The 18135-nt window shown below is 45.9% G+C and overlaps 2 protein-coding genes across 2 annotated transcripts; both read left to right on the forward strand.

Moving 5' to 3' along the window:
* Positions 1–1351: 1351 nt before the first annotated feature.
* On the forward strand, positions 1352–6136 carry LOC142895872 (ski oncogene-like). The gene is made up of 6 exons (XM_076037200.1): positions 1352–1525; positions 1704–1807; positions 1910–2163; positions 2678–2922; positions 3503–3733; positions 3891–6136. The coding sequence occupies exons 1-6, from the start codon at positions 1367–1369 to the stop codon at positions 4080–4082; spliced, it is 1185 nt and encodes a 394-aa protein (XP_075893315.1). The 5' UTR covers positions 1352–1366; the 3' UTR covers positions 4083–6136.
* A 1508-nt stretch (positions 6137–7644) lies between these two features.
* Positions 7645–18134, forward strand: plch2b (phospholipase C, eta 2b). The gene is made up of 20 exons (XM_076037031.1): positions 7645–8602; positions 9299–9445; positions 9986–10229; positions 11055–11184; positions 11674–11844; positions 12616–12709; positions 12802–13005; positions 13129–13249; positions 13579–13750; positions 13850–13978; positions 14596–14685; positions 14844–14938; positions 15033–15121; positions 15216–15401; positions 15474–15581; positions 15666–15790; positions 15885–15969; positions 16052–16198; positions 16806–16885; positions 16977–18134. The coding sequence occupies exons 1-20, from the start codon at positions 8290–8292 to the stop codon at positions 18081–18083; spliced, it is 3837 nt and encodes a 1278-aa protein (XP_075893146.1). The 5' UTR covers positions 7645–8289; the 3' UTR covers positions 18084–18134.
* The last annotated feature ends 1 nt before the right edge of the window (position 18135 follows it).

An 18135-nucleotide genomic window follows, 5' to 3' on the forward strand; every position in this document is an offset into this window, starting at 1 on the left:
CGAGACAGACGATGGCGGTGATTCATACGATTCATAGTGGAATCTGGGTTTTTAATATTAATTTTCATCTTGAGGTGATTGCGGCGGCGGCTCTCTGTTGAGGATTTTCAAAGCGCTGCAGACGGAATAATCGTTTCTACCGACGAGGAGATGGGAGTGTTTACCATTCCTGAGGGCAGAATGTCATCGTAGTGAGTAAGAGCGCGGGAGGCAGGCCTGTGCTGGCCTGCGCGCGCCCGCTCAGGTAAACATTTCCTCCGTCAAGTGCGGACCTGAGGAGGCGAGGAGGGGGAAGCGCATCTTCTCCCAGCGCGCCGTCGCCGCGGCAATCGGGCCGATCTGCCAGGTGTTCACCTCCTCAGGTGATCTCAGCTTTAGCCTCCGTCAAAGGCGTCCATCCATCCAAGCGCGCTGTTCAAACTCCGCTGCAAGCGCGGGGGGGGGGGGGGGGGGAGTCCTGCTTTTTGTGGCCTCTAACTTGGTCCGCGCTCAAAGGCACAGCTGACTGTCTTTCTCCCGCCTCGGCGGCGACACCCTCAGCCACGTGTCCGTTTCACCCCCTTGTGACGACCGCCTCGCCGCGTCTTCGCTCTGGTCGCCGTCCAAACCGCGTGGAAGCTTCCAACGAAAGAATCCCCCGTCTTATCGGGAAGCTATAAAACTGAGCGTTTATGCAGGAGGCTGTAAACAGAGAGCTGAAATGTGCTGGGTTTTTTTTTTTTTTTTTTCTCCTGGAGAAAAAGCCACAGTTCTTTGTGGATGGCTCCCCCTCGCAAGTCCAAAAATACAGAGCTGGTACAATGCGCGAACCTCTGGAAGTCTCCCTCGTGTGTTTACAGGCTACTCCCTGTGCACACTTCAATTCAATCAGCCGTCATGCCTGAGAGCAATTACTTTAATTTGTCTCCCTCGCTGTCTCCCTCTTTCTCTGCATCGCAATATTTCTGTGGTTCATGGAGTCGATCTGCTCCACCTGATGGCGCCTCTTCTGCCTGGCAGGGAGCAATGTAGCCCCACTGGCTGCCAGCCAGACCAGCTTGAATGTCTGCTCAGCTCAAAACCCACACACACACGCACACACACACACACACACACACACACACACACACACACACACACACGCACAGCTACAGACGCAGCCAAGTGCAAGAGACTGAGCACTTACGCAGATGTACTGCTCCTCGAGTCCTCTCGCCGTGACTTACGATGTGTTTCTTCTTTTAATGTTGACCTGCTGCGAAGGGTCAGGTCATGTTGTGACAAATCGTGCGCCGCCTGTGTGAATAATGCCGCAGTCACCCACGATCATTGTCTAACTCTCGAAATATCAGCCCCGGCCTGTGATGTAACCGGGATAATAGCAACGATGGCGGTGGTGATTAATCGTCTATCTATTCTCTCCTGCTCCCAGTCGCCGAGCCCTGTCCCGGGGAAGAGGTCCAAATTCGACAAGCTACAATCGTCACCAGCTGAAAAAGACCAGAAACCCGAGTGGCTGCAGTCGCTGTCCAAGTCCGCACACAAGGTTGGGACCATTGCCTGTGCATGTGTGTGTCAATCAATCAAATGTGTGTAAACTGATTTCTCCCAAAGCTTGGAGGTCAGTTGCGGCCAAATAAAGGGGGAACTTTGAGCAAGCCGCTAATGCTAATGCTAACGCTAACGTCCATCTGAGTTTAAAATGTTCCGTCCTCACGTTACAGGATCTGAAACAGGTCCAGCTGAAACAGCGGCCCTCCGCTTTCCGCCCCTGGTCTCCCAAAGCGCCCGAAAAAGAAAAATCAGCCACTCAGAATGAGGTGGAGAGGTGAGTCATCTGAGAAAGAGGCTGCGGTAGTCTCTCAGTTTTAAATAGATGAAATAAATCCACCGGTGCGACGCTTTAAACATGCCTCGTCTGCCTCCACAGGTCCTACTCAAAGAGTCAGCAGCCCACGGTGGCTCCCAATCTCACCCTGGCCTCTCCTGGCCACCCCAGGGACAGCCACGCTCCGGCCAGGGGCCCCACTGCCATCACCAGGCCGCTCCAGGAGCTGCATAATGGTGATACAAAGCACTCGCCGAGAGCGGCTCCCCCTGGCACGGCGAGCAGAGCGAATGACGTGGACGTGGACATCGACATGGACACGGACGGAGAGATCGACGTGGACGACTGCGACGATCGTGAGTACCGGCCGCCAGTGGGTTTGAAGTAGTGAAAGATCTGACTGCGAGAGGCGACAAGGCACTTGGTTTGATCCCAAATAGTTCAGATTTACAGAAAAGAAATGAAACACAGCCATCTTATTGGGAGGCTGCGGTTCCCTAGTGGAGTGGCACCACCTAGTGTTTTTAGTAAAAAATGCAAGACAAACATCTTGCTGTGGGGAATCCATAATTACATATGTAGTGTATGCATGTAATTATATGTAATGTATATCATTTTATTTCAAATATTATTAAGTTCTTTTTTATGTAAATACAGATTTACAGTTTTTACAGCCCAGTTAGTTTTTCATCATATTTAATTTTTTTTGTTTGTTGCTTCTTATCCAAAAACTCCAAAAACACTTTCTGTGAGGGCATCTGCGTAAATGTTTTTTTTTTTTTTAATTTTTTATCATTATGCCATATGAGAAAAAAAAAAAAAACTCTCACAATCACTTTTCTAACGGAATGAAAACTCTTTCTCGCTCAGGTCCAGTGCCAGCCCCCTCCCTGGCTTCACCCCCGACCCCGCAACACATCGCCCGGCAGCCGGACGGGCCCGCTTGGCTGTCGGGGAACGTTTGTCCCGAGATTGACTCCCTGAGGCAGCTGCTGTACGCCGGCATGGAAACCAAAGAGGCCCGGGAGAAAGTCCTGCAGGACATCATCAGGATGAGGGTGAAGCAGGACGAGAAGCTGGCGGCGGCGCAGCAGGGCAAGCGCAGCCTTCAGCAGGTACGACGTTCGGACCGTGCAGACGACTGTGTGTTGAGGGTGAAATAGAACTCCAGTATCGTAATAGGTGGCACAGTGGAGCAGCGGTTAGCAGCGTTGGGAAGTAACGAGTTACACGAGAGGTCGTAACGTAATTTAACTAGAAAACATAATAACATCATTTTAATCACTTACATTACCGGAAAAAAAATTTACACTGTCAGATCTAAACAGTTGAGAGCATTTATTCAAAATGATTCAAAAAGTAATTAAAATGTAATCAAATTCAATTAGTTGCATTTCTCTGATAAAGTAATTGAAGTTTTCTATCGGGTAACTTGTAATTGTGACCAATTTAATTTGTTTTACGTAACCTTCCCTCCACTGTCCCCCTGTGTATGTGTGTGGTGGTCTCTCCGGGCTTTGAGCTGTAGGACAACTCTAAATTATGTTAGCGTACGAATGCGAATGGTTGTTTTGTCTGTCTGCGTTGGCCCTGTGATGAACTGCCGAGTAGTCCAGGTCGTAACATCCCCTAAAGACCCCTGAGTGCAGAATCAGTGGGCGCGCCTCATTGACGTACATGTGACACCCTTCGCAGGAGCTGGAGTTCGTGCGGGTGGCCAAGAAAGGACGCCTCCGCGAGGCCATCGAAGCCAAGCGCAACCTGCGCAAGGACATCGAGCGGCTGCGGGTGGACTGGGAGAGGAAGATGAGGGAGGCCGAGGAGTCCTGCGGCCGCCTGAACAGAGAGCTGGAGAGGGAGCGGCAGCAGCGGGTCTGTGACAAAGGCTGCGAGGCCGAACGCCTCCGCGTCAAGTATTCCACTCAGGTGAGCAGACGGGGCCGCACGCAGGCTCCGCCTTCAACCGCAACGGGCGACTTTTTTTTTTTATCCCCGGTTCTGTGTCTGTGTCTGTGTGTCGCTCACCTCGCCTCACTGTCTCTCTCTCTCTCTCTCTCTTTCTCTCTCTCTCTCCGCCATGCAGATCGAAGAGTTGCACGTGCAGCTCCAGCAGGCCGAGGCCGACCGGGAGCAGCTGAGACAGGAGCTCCAGCAGGAGAGAGAAGCTCGGCAGAGCCTGGAGAGTGTGGTCAAGGACCTGCAGAGCCAGCTGGCCCTGCAGGCCGACAGCAGCCCTCCCAGAGACCCCCCCAGAGAGCACTCCAACGGATCCTAAAGTTGCACAGCATTTTCATCTTCACTTTTACTTTATTTTTATTTGATTTTTTTTTGTTTGTTTGTTTGTTTTTAAAGAGAAACAGAGCTAGTGACTCGATGATAAAGGAGTACGTTAAGGACTCTGTTGCACCCCCTGTTGGGGAAAAGAAGAACGAAACTCAGTTTTGTAGTGTGTGCGTGAAAAGTTATGGAAAAATCTGTCATATATAATATGATACGATGCGCATCGTTGTTATTATGATGACAATTACATACGTTTTATTCAGCGAACTGGAAAGCAGCGCGACGCCGATCGAAAGGAAAGCTCCTCAGCGATGAACAACGTCTCTCTAGTGATGTCAGAGCCCTCCGTCAGGCACCCATCTGTCCAAGGACCTTCTTTTGGTAATAAGCTATTCTGACATGTGCAAACGTGGCCACACGACACTACTTGAATATGAAGGGAAGAAAACATGTGACGCCCGGTGAAGTGTGAGCAGCAGACGGAAATAAATAAATAAATAAATAAGCTCTTGGTGCCAGGAAACATCGGTACACTCCACGATGTCATCGCAGACCACTGGAAACAAGAGACACCAGTTTACCACTACTTACTTTTAATATCGGCTTGTTTTGTTTGCGTTGTTTTGTTTTTGTTGTTTGTTTGTTTTTTTTTTACATACCTGTAGAAGATGTACTTTTAAAGAGGTATTGCTTGCGCAGCACTGTTATTCCACAGGCAAGAAAAACAAAACCATCCATATACGAACATGTAAGCATGTATACCAGCTTGTCTATTTTTTTTTATTTATAAAAAAGAAAAAAATGCAACAAAAAAAAAAGGTGTTGGAGATTACAGGCGGGCTATCTTCAGGTTCGCTGCTGTTTCATGCATTTAGATATTTTACAGAAGTGTTACTTTTTAATACTATATTGCAATTTTTTTTTGTGCAACTAAATTGTGTGATGAATGGCTATTATTATTTCTGGCCCAAGTTTAGTGCAGACACGTCTACAAATGCCCTTAGAGAAAAGAAAAAAACATTTGAATGCGGTACTTCTGATTTTCTATTGATAATTGTAAGATAATTTATATGCTACAATTGTTTTTCTGCCTATCCAGAGCATTCATTTCTAGTCACTGGTGTTAGGGTTCTTGAATCAAAAGATGCTGTTTATATAAACAACATTTCTACATATATACAAAGTATGGATATATATTTTTTTACTTTAAGAAAAGGAATTGCACTTTTTAAAGAAGAGAAACCTTTGCATTTGTGCATTGTACTCCCTATTACATTTTTCAAAACACGCGCTTACCATGAACTTTGAATTGAAACACACCTGCCCTCAGTAGCGACGCTTTGATGTATATACAGTGATATTGTAAATAAGATGTTTGTCAGTATGTTTGCTTGCTCCAGACTTAAATTGAATTATGAATATTATTTGTGGCTCTTACTTGAAACCAAAACATATATATATGGATTTGTTAACCTGCAATTTTCATAGAGGTATCCCTGAGTATCATCGCAATCACAGGGCATTTAGCAGAATGGATGGATGTTGGCTTGAAAAAAATAATAATAATAAGGTGAATGAAATCACGTTTTGCAAACCTGACCTGTAGTCTCTCTACAATTGACATACCAACAAAATTATTATTATTATTATTGTTATAATTATAATTATTATTATTATTATTTGTCCCTTGGTTTTGTTTACTCAATGAGATCTTTATTGTTTGATGGATTATATAGAGTATATATTACAGAGCAGACCAAAAAGTGAGAAAGGATTTGAAATCTCCGCACCTTACACTCCCCTAGCAGATAGAAGCGAAACCTCTTTGTGGTGCTCACCTCTTTTAGACAAAAGAACACTTTTATGTCTTATCAATATGATACTCTCACTCAGTATTTGTTGGGTACAGTGTAATAGCAATATCCATTTTGTTAGCTGATGCTCTTGTAGTTTTGGTTTGGAAGTGGGGCTTCACTTGCCTCATGTTTCAATGTTTTCTCTTCCTTTGGAAAACTTGTATAATACCCATTAAAATCTAAGTCAATCCTACAGCGGAAGAGTGAAGTCTCTCCTTTTTTCTTTGCATCAACAGCTTCCTGAGGATCAGACAGCAATTTGACTCCAGATTTTGAAGACGCTGCCTTGTTTTTCCACAACATTTTGATTGATTAATGCAACATTTTAATGTTTTCATACCTGTAAATCAGTCTCCAAAACTTCTGATGTTGAAGGGTTGATTACGTTTGTTTATTTCTAAACTGAATAAAATAGTGGAAGGTCTTTGCAGAAAGTTATTATTTTTTTTTTTTAATCCAAGGACAATTAATTCCAGGTGTGTCGACCTGGAACACAAATGACACGCACATGCTTAACTGCTCACGCTCTGTCATGTGGAAAATGAGGAGAAGGAGCTTGTGTCACAAACTACCGCCAGCTATTATGGAACTTTCAAGACCTGAGACAGCAGCATTACAACCGGGAGTAAGCCGATGAATTCCCAAATATTGGCTAACGTTAGCTTCACTGAAAACTTTACATTACTTTGGCCGTTGCCACACTAATGTGATGCTGCTAATGGTTACGGTCAAGTGTTTTAAAACAACATACGGGGAGAAAGTACCTTTTATTCAAATTCGTCCACCTCGACCGAAATTAATACAGAGTAATACATCTCCCTTTTGATTCGAAGAGGGACCGAGCCCGGAGGGTTGGTCCATCCATCGGTTTAGTGCCCCTAGTGGCCAGGTGGACTTTTATTTATTTATTTATTTATTTATTTATTTATTTTTTTAGTGCGCTTCCGTTTTGTTTCGTTAATTTGCTAGGTTTCTGTGTCTACAGGACATTAACAGCCTTCGGCTCTGGGAGTTGATTAATGGACTCTGAAACAATAGGTTGTGGGCGTGACCCTTTGGTTGGAGAGTCAGTGTGTTATCAAGTCCAAACAAAACAGCCAAAATGCAAAGATAAACAGGCCAGGAGAAATGGTTGAAGAGTGAAGGCCTTGGCGGTGAGGTGGGGCTGTTTGACAGCAAGTTGTCAGTGCGTCTGGTTCACATCTTGCCTGTGAACATGACTGGAGCTCATCGATTCCCTCTGTGGTGAGAGACTCTCAAGGCTTCCAGAGCTGTTTGAAGCAAGGCTGCTCCAAATAAAGTGGCTGCTAAGGGGATTTTTCATACTCTGCTCTCCTAGTGGCATCTGGTGTTTCACCCTTTAGGTTATGTTTGCAAATTGATTTATACATTTTGGCCCTTTTGATATAAAATATTGCGTAATCAAGCATATATTTTCTTATTGGAGTTGACCCCATCTGCGGGTTGGGGTCAGGACAGGCTGGAAGCTGGTTGCAGGAGATGATGGGAGAATATCCCTTGACCTCATTACCCCACCTCACTTCTCGTCAAGAGAAAGAAATCAGTCAATGGTGTTTGTTGTTTTTTGGAACAGCGACGTGTCAGGTATCATTTTGCCAAGATTTTGATTCTCATCCATGTGAGTCAAAAGCTGTGCAGTAAAAAAAAAAAAAATGAAGAGCACACATGCTATAAGGACTATAGGTGGACGTGTATTGCCTCTAGGGGGAAACATTGCTCAGCCTTTAAAGGTGGAGTCCTAAAGCTGGTTAAACCAGTTCATGTGTAAGCTGAAGTCACGTTGCCGTCACGCAAAATATGCGTGGCAAAAACACAGTCTTCCTGACCCTGGCTTTGCCCCCTGTGTGGTCCCCTTCTGGTGTAATGATCAGAAGCACATTAAGTTTGGCTGCAAGAATATTTGCACACTTCCCGTCCCACTCCACTTCCCTCAGAGGCTTACTGGTTGCGTGAAAATCCCTCCATGAAAGGAAGCCTCGCTCTGGGATTACAGCTCGAAGAAGATTTAGTGGGTGACACATGTTGCACACTCAGCCCGGCCGTGCTTCCCTCCGTGCGGAAAACAAGGAGTAAATCAATCAATCAAGAACACATGGGCACCCCGAAGCCATCGCCGGACTGAGGACGAAAAGGGATGAAGCGGCAGGATGGGAAGACGGTTGCAGGAGGCCAGAAGATGGACAGTGGGGGACGTGCTGAGGCCAGAAGCTGCAGGAGGGGAGCCGCTCTGTAAACAACTAGCCTCCAGGGGGAGGCGCAGGGGGAGCTGGGTTCACATGGTGTGAATGGGACAGGAGAGCTGGACTCCGATTGCACTGCTCAGGGATGAGCAGCACCCCGGCGATGGCGCCTCTGTCTCCGGGGCCGAGTGACGGCCCGCCGCTGACCTCGGCGTCACACAAGAACACCACCTTCCAATCTCTGGGGTCCCTCTCGGCGGGCATGTTCTCGCCGAACCTCATCCGGGGCTCCGCTCACCAGGCCAAAAAGGAGCCGAGCCCCTTGACGTCTCCCTCGCCATCCATCATGAGCTCTCCAAAGCTGTGGCACAAAGCGTCCATCTCCAGACTGGCCGAGGAGTTTTTCTGGATCGGCGGCAGCGTGGTGGCGCAGCCCAAGTGGAGATTGGGTCAGATCGGTAAGTTTGGTGCTTTAAAAAACAGTAGTTGTTTTTTTTTTTTGTTCCACCTCAACACAACAGGAGTGTGGCATGCGGGGAAGCCTGAGTAAATAATGGGCATATGGACAGCAGACAATCCTTTAGGATTAGCCTGACTGATGTGCCAGATTGCGTCACTTGTTTCTGAGCTGGAGACGACAAGCAGAGGTTACCTGCCTGCGGCGCACAAACAGCAAAAGGCAAAGCATCTTGACAATGTGAATGCCAGCTTGAAAGATGTTGGATCTGCGGCCTTTTGTAGAAGTGATAAATGGCCAAGGTATAAGATGTAAAAAAAATAAATAAATAAAAAAAGGAAGAAAAAAGCTGAAAAGATCTTCAGCGCATGAATAAACTGCAAATCTGTGCAAAGTTGCTTGTGATACAGTTGCGTCACAGAGATTATTTCAAGGCTGTGTATGCTGCCTTCCCTCATTGTCACAGACACGGCGACTTAATTCCTTGTGTGACGCAGCCTATAATCTCATAAACGAGCGCTTGTTGGTAAACCTCCACTTGTCTCAGCGCCTGGAAAAATGGAAAGGCTGATAGGCGGCCTGATTTTGCCTGAGCTGTTGTTGACAGTGTGTGACATCAAAAAGATCCACACAGATGCCTCAGCGGAGTCACACAGAGGTGGAGGCCGCTTGGTGACTTTGTGACTTCCCTTTGCAGTGGAAAGGTGCATGTACAGCATGCAGGTGGGCACCCAGATGATCAAACTGAAGGGAAAGAAGAAGGGACTCGTCCGATTCTTCTACCTGGATGAGCACAAGTCCTGCATCCGCTGGCGGCCTTCAAAGAAACACGACAAGGCCAAAAGTGAGACATGTCAAGTTGTAGAGTCACAACTGTTCTGTAGATAATGATGATAAATGAGTCCCACTAATAGCTGATTTATAATATTTACATATTTATTAATATTTGTTCATTTCTAAGCCATTTATTTTGATTCCTAGTTGTGCGTTTTTATAGACACATAATGTGTTTTATAAAGGACAAGTGAGTTACTCACTGAGTTTACTCAAAATCTTTCTGTAATATTTGTTGACAAATACTACTTTCTGCTACGTTTCTGCAAAAATATAGCTGATTTTTGGTCAAATCTAAATGTCTTTCTTTTTTTAAATTTTCATTTAATTACATTTTTTCATTCAAATAAAATGAATTTCAGTACCAAATGTAATGCACAACCAACCCTGAGATGATTTCATCAATGTAATGAATTGATCTGTTGAAGTAAGTGTTCGGCAGCTTTTCGCTTGCTGTCGCCACAGGCAAATCGGAAGTCTGTAAGTCATTGTCAGAGCCACTGATCCAACTGTGGCCTAACTGCCAACGTTTGATTGTTGTCTGTTCCAGTAACGATTGATTCCATTCATGAGGTCTGCGAGGGGAAGAAGTCGGAGATGTTCAGGCGGTACGCGGACAACCGCTTCGACCCAAACTGCTGCTTCAGTATTTACTTTGGTAGGAGGGTGAAGTCTCTGGACCTGGTCTCCAACAACGCAGAAGAAGTTCGCACCTGGGTGACGGGTCTCAAATACCTCATGGCCGGGATCAGCGATGAAGACAGCTTGGCCCGGAGGCAGCGCACCCGTGATCAATATCCTTTCTTACTATCCCTCCATCTGTGTTGGTTCATGGAGTTGGTCAATACGAAATTTATACCAGTACTCACACAAATAGGTTTAACTCATTTCCACACCGTGGTATTAGGAAAACATGTTGCAAAAAATTATCATTATTAGATTATTTTAATTTATAGCTAGTAAGAGTTCTGGTTCTAGCTCTCGTTAGAAGACTTGATGTACTGGACCTATCCGGCAGAAAGCAGGTGACTTCAGTCTGTCATCGTAAAACAACATCACACCAAGCAGGTCCAGACTCTGTTCCTGTCTAAATCTGTCTGGGCTGCTGTAAACATGTCAGTAGCTTGTGCAATCGCGTTGGAACAGGTGGAGAATAGTGTCAGGTGTGATCAGCATGTCAGCAGGAATGAAAGGAAAGGTGTAGAAAACAGCGGCGAGGGCTGCATTGTTGTCTGGTTTAGAGACAGGGGTACCGAGGAGAAGACGGGAGGCAGAGCTGGAGGTGGCAAAGATGGAAAATGTTGAGCTTCTCTCTGGGAGTGACCAGGATGGATAGGATCAGGAGCGATGAAATTAAAGGGACAGTGTAGATGTGGAGATAAAGTCATAGAGGCCAGGCTGAGATTGTTTGGACGTGAAAAGAGGACCGAGGGAAGATATCAGTGGAAGGATGCTTAGGTTGGATCGTCAGAGAAGAGGTTGCAGAGGACAGGGTTAGATGAAGGCAAGTGATTGGCTGTGGCCACCTTTGTGTAGGATCTTCTGTTGTGATTGATACCAACAGACCACAGTAAATGTTCACTGAATGGATGACGTTTCACCCTTAACTGTCATTTCACATGGCTGCAGCAGACTTTCTCGGAGGCTGACAAAAACGGAGACGGCTCCTTGAGCATCGGGGAGGTTCACCAGCTGCTCCACAAACTCAACGTGAACCTGCCTAAGCAGAAAGTCCGGCAGATGTTCCAAGTAAGATCCTAAATCCACCGCAGAATGGGCTTAATTTGCCCAAATGGCCGAGTCTCCTCTGGATGCACAGTGTCTGCTGGGGCCTTGTTGTTTTAAACAGATGAAATAAAAACACCCACAAAAATCACAAGCTGAATCAACGGCATGATGACAATAAAAAAGTGGTCTGGTTTGTACTTGCAATCAGGAATAGAGAGGAGTAACTCAAAAAAAAAGTGAGATATACTTAATGTGAAGATGAAGTCCATACAGCATTTTGGCAGGACACAGCTGAGCAGGTGGCTTGCTTGAGATCAGAAGCCCACTGCCGGGCCATGGCTATGATTAAAGTGAGCGAGCTTCAACATGTTTGATGGCGACGGAGATAAGTCCTTAGCGTGGTGGGGCATATTTTCTTTGGCGGGTGGCTATCTCCAATCTCACACAGCGGGAGAGCTCGGCCTATTTTTTGCTCCTAAAATGCTTCTTTTTTTTCGACGTTATCTGTAGGACGCAGACACAGACGAGAACCAGGGCTCACTGGCCTTTGAAGAATTCTGCACGTTCTACAAGATGATTTCCACACGGCGGGACCTCTATCTGATAATGATCTCGTACAGCAATCAGAAGGAAGTCATGGATCTCCACGACCTCGCACGCTTCCTGGAGAATGAGCAGAAGGTGCAGCAAAAATGTTCAAACCAAACTTGTGCTTTTTTTTTTTTCCCATTACCCTCCTTTCTAGAAGTTTTGATCTGGCAGCAGAGTGTGACTTTTACCCAGAAGATACAAATTACTTTCACAGGAAGATAACAAGGAAAAAAAAAACTCAGAAGAAAGTTTAAATGGGGCGTAAGTTTCATAGAAGGTACATTTTAGCGAATTAAAAGACTGACTGGCAGTGAATCTTGTGTTTTTTGTGAACATTTTTGGAATTCACTTCCTAAAGGTAAAACACACTTTGCTCGACAAAGATCTTGTCCTTGAGCGGTGGGTTGTTGCGTATTTGAGGGGCAACCTGCAGCTCTCTTGTTCGAGTTCCCTTCAAAAGATGGGGAACATACAAGTCAGCAGAAAGCTAAAACTGAGTTTTGCAAGAGGGCAAAATGTGTTTTCTTCTGGAAATCTGTAGAGATTTTCTTGATAATTATTTAACGTCGTTGAGGCTGCTCCATTGGAGTCCTGAATTAAATAGCAAAATCTCAAAATGGGTATTGTAAAGGAACTGTTTCTTCTGTGATGCAGGCGTCACTTACATTAGAGTACTTTATTGTAGTTGGATTAAGTTAAGGCAGTATAAAAAAAATGCATGGGGAATAACTGAGGTTAGTACATATGTCCAATCTATGTCATATCAAATGTAATATAGTTAGAATATCACTCAAAATGCAGTTTGTTTGAATTTTGTCTTGCTAACCTGTAATCAAACTTTGCCGATGCCTCATTTTGCAGGTGCGAGGTTTGACACGAGAACATCTGGTTGACATAGTGGTCAAGTTTGAGCCATGTCCTGAGAACCTACAGCGAATGGTGATGGGCATTGATGGTGAGAGGAACACTGAAACGCCCAGACCAGTAAGCAGATTATCAGCTTAGAAAACATGCATCAACATACAAATGGTCTGGCGCCTTCTGCAGGTTTTACAAACTTCATGCGGAGTCCTGCAGGTGACATTTTCAACCCTGAGCACACCCAGGTGATCCAGGACATGACGCAGCCACTGAATAATTACTTCATTGCCACCTCGCACAACACCTACCTGACAGGAGACCAGCTTCTGTCTCAGTCCAGGGTGGAAATGTACGCCTATGTTCTCCAAGCAGGCTGTCGCTGTGTGGAGGGTGAGCCTGCAAAACCGGAGCTTTTGGCTCTCTGTCATGTCAATTTATGCAATTAAGTGACTCACGTTTTTTTGTTTTGTTATGTTTTGTTTTGTTCTGTTTTCTCCATCTTCTTTCGCTCAGTGGACTGCTGGGATGGGCCTGATGGAGAGCCCATTATTCACCACGGCTACACTTTGACATCCAAGATCCTCTTTAAAGATGTGATCGAAACAATTGACAAATACGCCTTCTCAAAATCACCGTAAGTCCCCGAGGGCCATCATGCTGGCGTCATGCAACTGTAACAAGTTCATTTAACCCTTTCATTTAACTCCCCAAGAAGAAAATAGTTCACCTTTTACTCATTTTGCTGGCTCCATCTTTCAGAAATGTAAGTCAGCCACTGTGATGTAAAGTAAAAAAGGTTACTGACTGTGATTCTAATTGCATTGCTGTAAACAGAGGGATAACAATTGTGTTTTATGGAGCTTTACAGAGTTGCACGGAGCATTTGTCATGCAGGAGTCACTTAGAAAAGAAAAAAAAGCAACATTTTAAAATGAGACCACTGATTGTTTAACCTTATCTCAGGTATCCAGTGATCCTGTCCATAGAGAACCACTGCTCTGTGCCTCAGCAGAAGAAGATGGCTGAATATCTGAAAGAAGTGCTGCAGGACAAACTGGATATTTCCAGTGTCAACGTACTTGAGTGCAAGAAGTTGCCATCGCCTGAGGTCCTTAAAGGGAAGATCTTAGTCAAGGTGCCGTTCTCTTTTGGCGGGAAACAAGTGTGGCTAATCTGAGCTAGCTAACTAATGTGTCACTGACCAAGTCCGTGTGACCTTTTTTTGGTTTGTCAGGGGAAAAAGCTGCCGGCGAACATTGATCCTGATGCTGAGGAGGGCGAAGTGTCTGATGAGGACACTGGAGATGAGGAAGAGGAGGAGGACGACGACGATGGCGAGGAAGATGGCCCACAGGCAAATGATATAGTGTTGTAGTACTCGAGATTGGTCTTGGGACCACTTTTTAAGGGTCTCTGTCTTGTCTCGGACTGGAAGGCATTTGTACTCTGTCTTGTCTCGGACTGGGCGGACTCAGGATATTTGATCAAGACCGGTCGAGACACAGCCAACACTGCAATGACAGATAACAAAGGAAAAGAATCCAGCTGCTGCTGTTATATGCTCTGTTTGTGACACCCAGAGTGACGCACCCACTTATTCCTATTTAAAGGAAAAAGGTTCAAAATAGTTGGCAAAGCAGCAAAATGTGAAAGAAAATTATAGAACTACTGAAAAGAGAGGTGTTCAATTTAGAAGCAAACTTGAATTTAAAAAAGATACTAGTCATTTTTTTTTATTTTTTTTTCGGTTTTGTGGTTGTTTGTCTATTAATCTATAAAGTCTTGGTCTTGTCTTGGTCTCAAGCCCCAATTGTCTTGGTCTTTTCTTGAACTCAGTGCTCTCTAGCCTTGATAATGTCTTGGTCTCGGTTGGTGCGGTCTTGACTACAACACTAAAATGATAGATAGATAGATAGATAGATAGATAGATAGATAGATAGATAGATAGATAGATAGACCTAATTATGTATTTTGTTTGACTTTCAGAATGAAAATGGTGATGCCTTAGCCAATGCAACCAAGAAAAAGAGGCCATTTTGTCGATCCATCATAAGGAGCTTCAAAAGAAAGGTCAGCGTCTTTTCACTCCGTTCCCTTGTTTTTGAACACTGTCCAACTCCAGCTTGATTTTTGGAAACCGTCCTTACATCAGAACTGTCTGAAAATGTTTGGCAAGAAGAATTCAAACTTCAAAAATTGACCTTGGAGGTCTGCTTTCTTCCTCTCAGCGAAAAAAGAGAGTACGGGTGAAAAATAAGGCCCTGTCAGATGGCGAGTCAGACCAGAGCAGCAGGGAGAGGACACAAATTGTTTACCATCCAAAGTAAGGATAGTAATTTAATTAGATAGCCTAAGTCTCTTAATACTCTTACACTCATTACTCTTGCACTGTGACTGCTTTGTGACTCTCCTGCCAGGAGGAGGAAAACAATGAGGCTGTCGCGAGCGCTGTCTGACCTGGTCGCCTACACCAAGTCGGTGCGCGTGCACGACATAGAAACACAAGGTGAAAAGTCTTCTAGGACAACATCGACTGTCTTCTATGGCTCTGTGTGTGATTCTGCATCTGAGACCGAAACGTGCTTCTCCTGCTGTGGTAGCCTTGACCAACAGCTGGCAGGTGTCGTCCCTCAACGAAACCGTCATGAACCAGATCTTACAGCTGAAGCCGCTGGAGCTGGTCCGCCTGAACCAGCGGCAACTACTCAGGGTCTACCCATCCAACTACAGAGTGGACTCCAGTAACTTCAACCCTCAGCCATACTGGAATGCGGGTTGTCATATGGGTGAGTGGCTTTTGAACCGTTATACTGGCAACACTGAGATAGCAAAAAATGTTACCTGTCCTTCCTTTCTAGTTGCCATGAATTATCAAACTGAGGGCCGCATGCTTGAACTCAACCAAGCCAAGTTCTCCACCAATGGCAACTGTGGATATATTCTGAAGCCCAAGTGGATGATTAAAGGTGTGTGGATGGGAACACTTTTGGGGGGATCATTTCAAAAACACTTCTGGGAGGCGTTTGTCATATTTCTTAAGCTTCCCCCAGGTGCCTTTAACCCAATGTTGGAGGATCCTGTACCGGGACACAAAAAGACTCAGTTAATATTAAAGATCATCAGTGGTCAGCAGCTTCCCAAACCCAAAGATTCCATGCTTGGGGACAGAGGAGAGGTAAAACTGACCTGTTGATGGTGATCAAATATCTATACACCTGGGGAAAAAAAAAATCAAAATGTGATTTTTGCTCATATTTTTGTGCTTTCAGATTATCGATCCCTACGTAGAGGTCGAGATAATAGGCCTCCCCGGTGATTGTTGCAAGCAGCAGACCAGGGTGGTGGACGATAATGGTGTGTGCGTGTTCTTATTGCAATATACATCCGACTGAATAATCATCCGTCTGCCAGTAACTTCCTCTCTCATTTCATCCAGGTTTCAACCCCATGTGGGAGGAGACCCTCGTTTTTAGTATTCAAATGCCACAGATCGCCCTGGTGCGGTTCGATGTGTGGGATCACAATCCTCTCGGACGGGAATTCATTGGGCAGAGGACGACTGCTTTGACCAGCATGATGCCAGGTAGAAACAAAAACTGTCAGACTCGCATGTGAAGTTTTTTTTTTTTCTGTTCTGTAAGGGAAAAAAAACATTTGGGAATTTGAATTATACGCTGATTTACCAGTACAGCAAATGCAATTAGTTACAGCTCCAATTAATATCAGCAGCCTGTATTTTGGTCAGGCATAAATAGAGTAAAAGCTACAACTTTTTGGGGGATTTGTAGAAGGACTTCACAATAGTGTAGCCTGTGGTCAGAACTGTCATCTCAGCAGTTAATTTTCCATTAGATGTGTGAAATCTTTCCAAAATCCTTTTGATTTATCGCACAGTAACCATCTCGGAAAGCACTCATAAAGAACTCTTTGAAAGTGGAGACAAAAGTAAAATAGCTGTTTATCAGATTGAAGCAGGCAACATCTAATGTGTTACTGTTAACATTAGCTGTAGCAAACCTGCGAGTAGTTTCTATAAGAGCTGCAGTAAAGTAAAACAATGTTGTCTACAAAGAAAGACTACTTGTCTACAACTCGTACGAGCCTCTTCTTGCCAGTATTCTTCTGAGATTTGCTAGGCAGTTTGGAGCGGCCAAAAGTAAAGTGTCACTTCGGGGTTTTGTTGCGTGTAGGATACCGGCATGTGTACCTGGAAGGGATGGCGGCGTCATCCATCTTTGTTCACGTAGGCATCATTGATCTTACGGGAAAGGTAATATATGTTTCTTTACAGATCGCATGTTGTTTTTTTTTGTTTGTTTGTTTTCACCTTGAACTCTTTTTTTTTTCTGTTTGTGAAACAGATTAAACCTGCTAATGCAGTACATGCAGCCAGGAAGCACATCCAAAAAGCAGCCCAGAAGCATTTGAAGGGCAGTCAGAGGCAGCCTTCCCTGGACTCCTCTGTGCTCTCCTCAGAGGACGGGCGAGGTCCGTATTTCCCCAAGGATCTGGATGTCATCTCCCAGGACAGCAAGAGCGGCGAAGTGTCTCTTTGGGCACAGGGGGCAGCTGCCAAGGCTGCCATTCACAAAGGCGCCATGAGTGAGCCAGTGAAGCGAGCTCACAGAGTTAAAATTCATGAGCCGCCTGAGACGAGGCGAGGGATCTTCAGCCGGATGTCCTCCATTGACTACCACCACATGGCAGCCGCTGCCTGTGCGACAGCAGATATCCTCGATTTTGACACCTCTCCCCAGGCCTTGTGTCTTGTTGACGGCCCTGTTCCTGGCAGCCAAAATCCCATTCAAGAAGAGTTGGAGGTGGAGCCGGACGACTCGCCAGTGACACAACACTGCGCCAAGCAGGAGACTGGTCAAATATTTGAACCGGAGAGCCCGGAGCAATCGGAGGGATCAGCGAAAGAGCCACAACAAAACAAGGAGGTTGCCGGTGAAGTTGAGCCGGCACCAGACACCGAATCGCACCCTCGGCCTGGACTCCCGCCACATCCTCAGCCCCTGCCGGTGGCCAAGCTCCTCCCACTAATCCCGCCGCCATCCCCAGCCAGGGTGAGACGGACGCTGGAGGCCCCGCTCTCTCCGCTGCCGTCCACCCCAGTGCGGGCAAAGCCGCGTTCGCACAGCTGCCCGCGAAGACAGATCGCGTCCGCTCAGACGCCGACGGTGAACCGCAAGCCTGCCGTGCACTGGCAGGCCCAGCGAGCGCAGACCTCTGGCAGGTACGGCAGCCATGTGAAGCCCATACCCAATGGCCTCTGTATGCCTGACAGCACGTCCAGTAGCAGTGACACCAGCACCGACAGCCTGGAGCTGATGACCCACCACTGCGCGGGGGCCGGGGCCGACCAGCGCGAGGGGACCCTGCAGAGGGAGATGAAGGCCATGTTTGACCAGAGACTGAGAGAGATACGGTGTAAATCGCCGCTGTTCTACAACGATGAGTCGTGACGGTGAGGCGGTCACATGTTCACAGCAGAAATAAGAGACGCAAGAATTAAGC

Source organism: Nelusetta ayraudi, unplaced genomic scaffold (assembly GCF_046127955.1).
Source record: "Nelusetta ayraudi isolate G7.1 ecotype Tasmania unplaced genomic scaffold, CSIRO-AGI_Nayr_v1 ptg000050l, whole genome shotgun sequence".
NCBI lineage: Eukaryota > Metazoa > Chordata > Actinopteri > Tetraodontiformes > Monacanthidae > Nelusetta > Nelusetta ayraudi.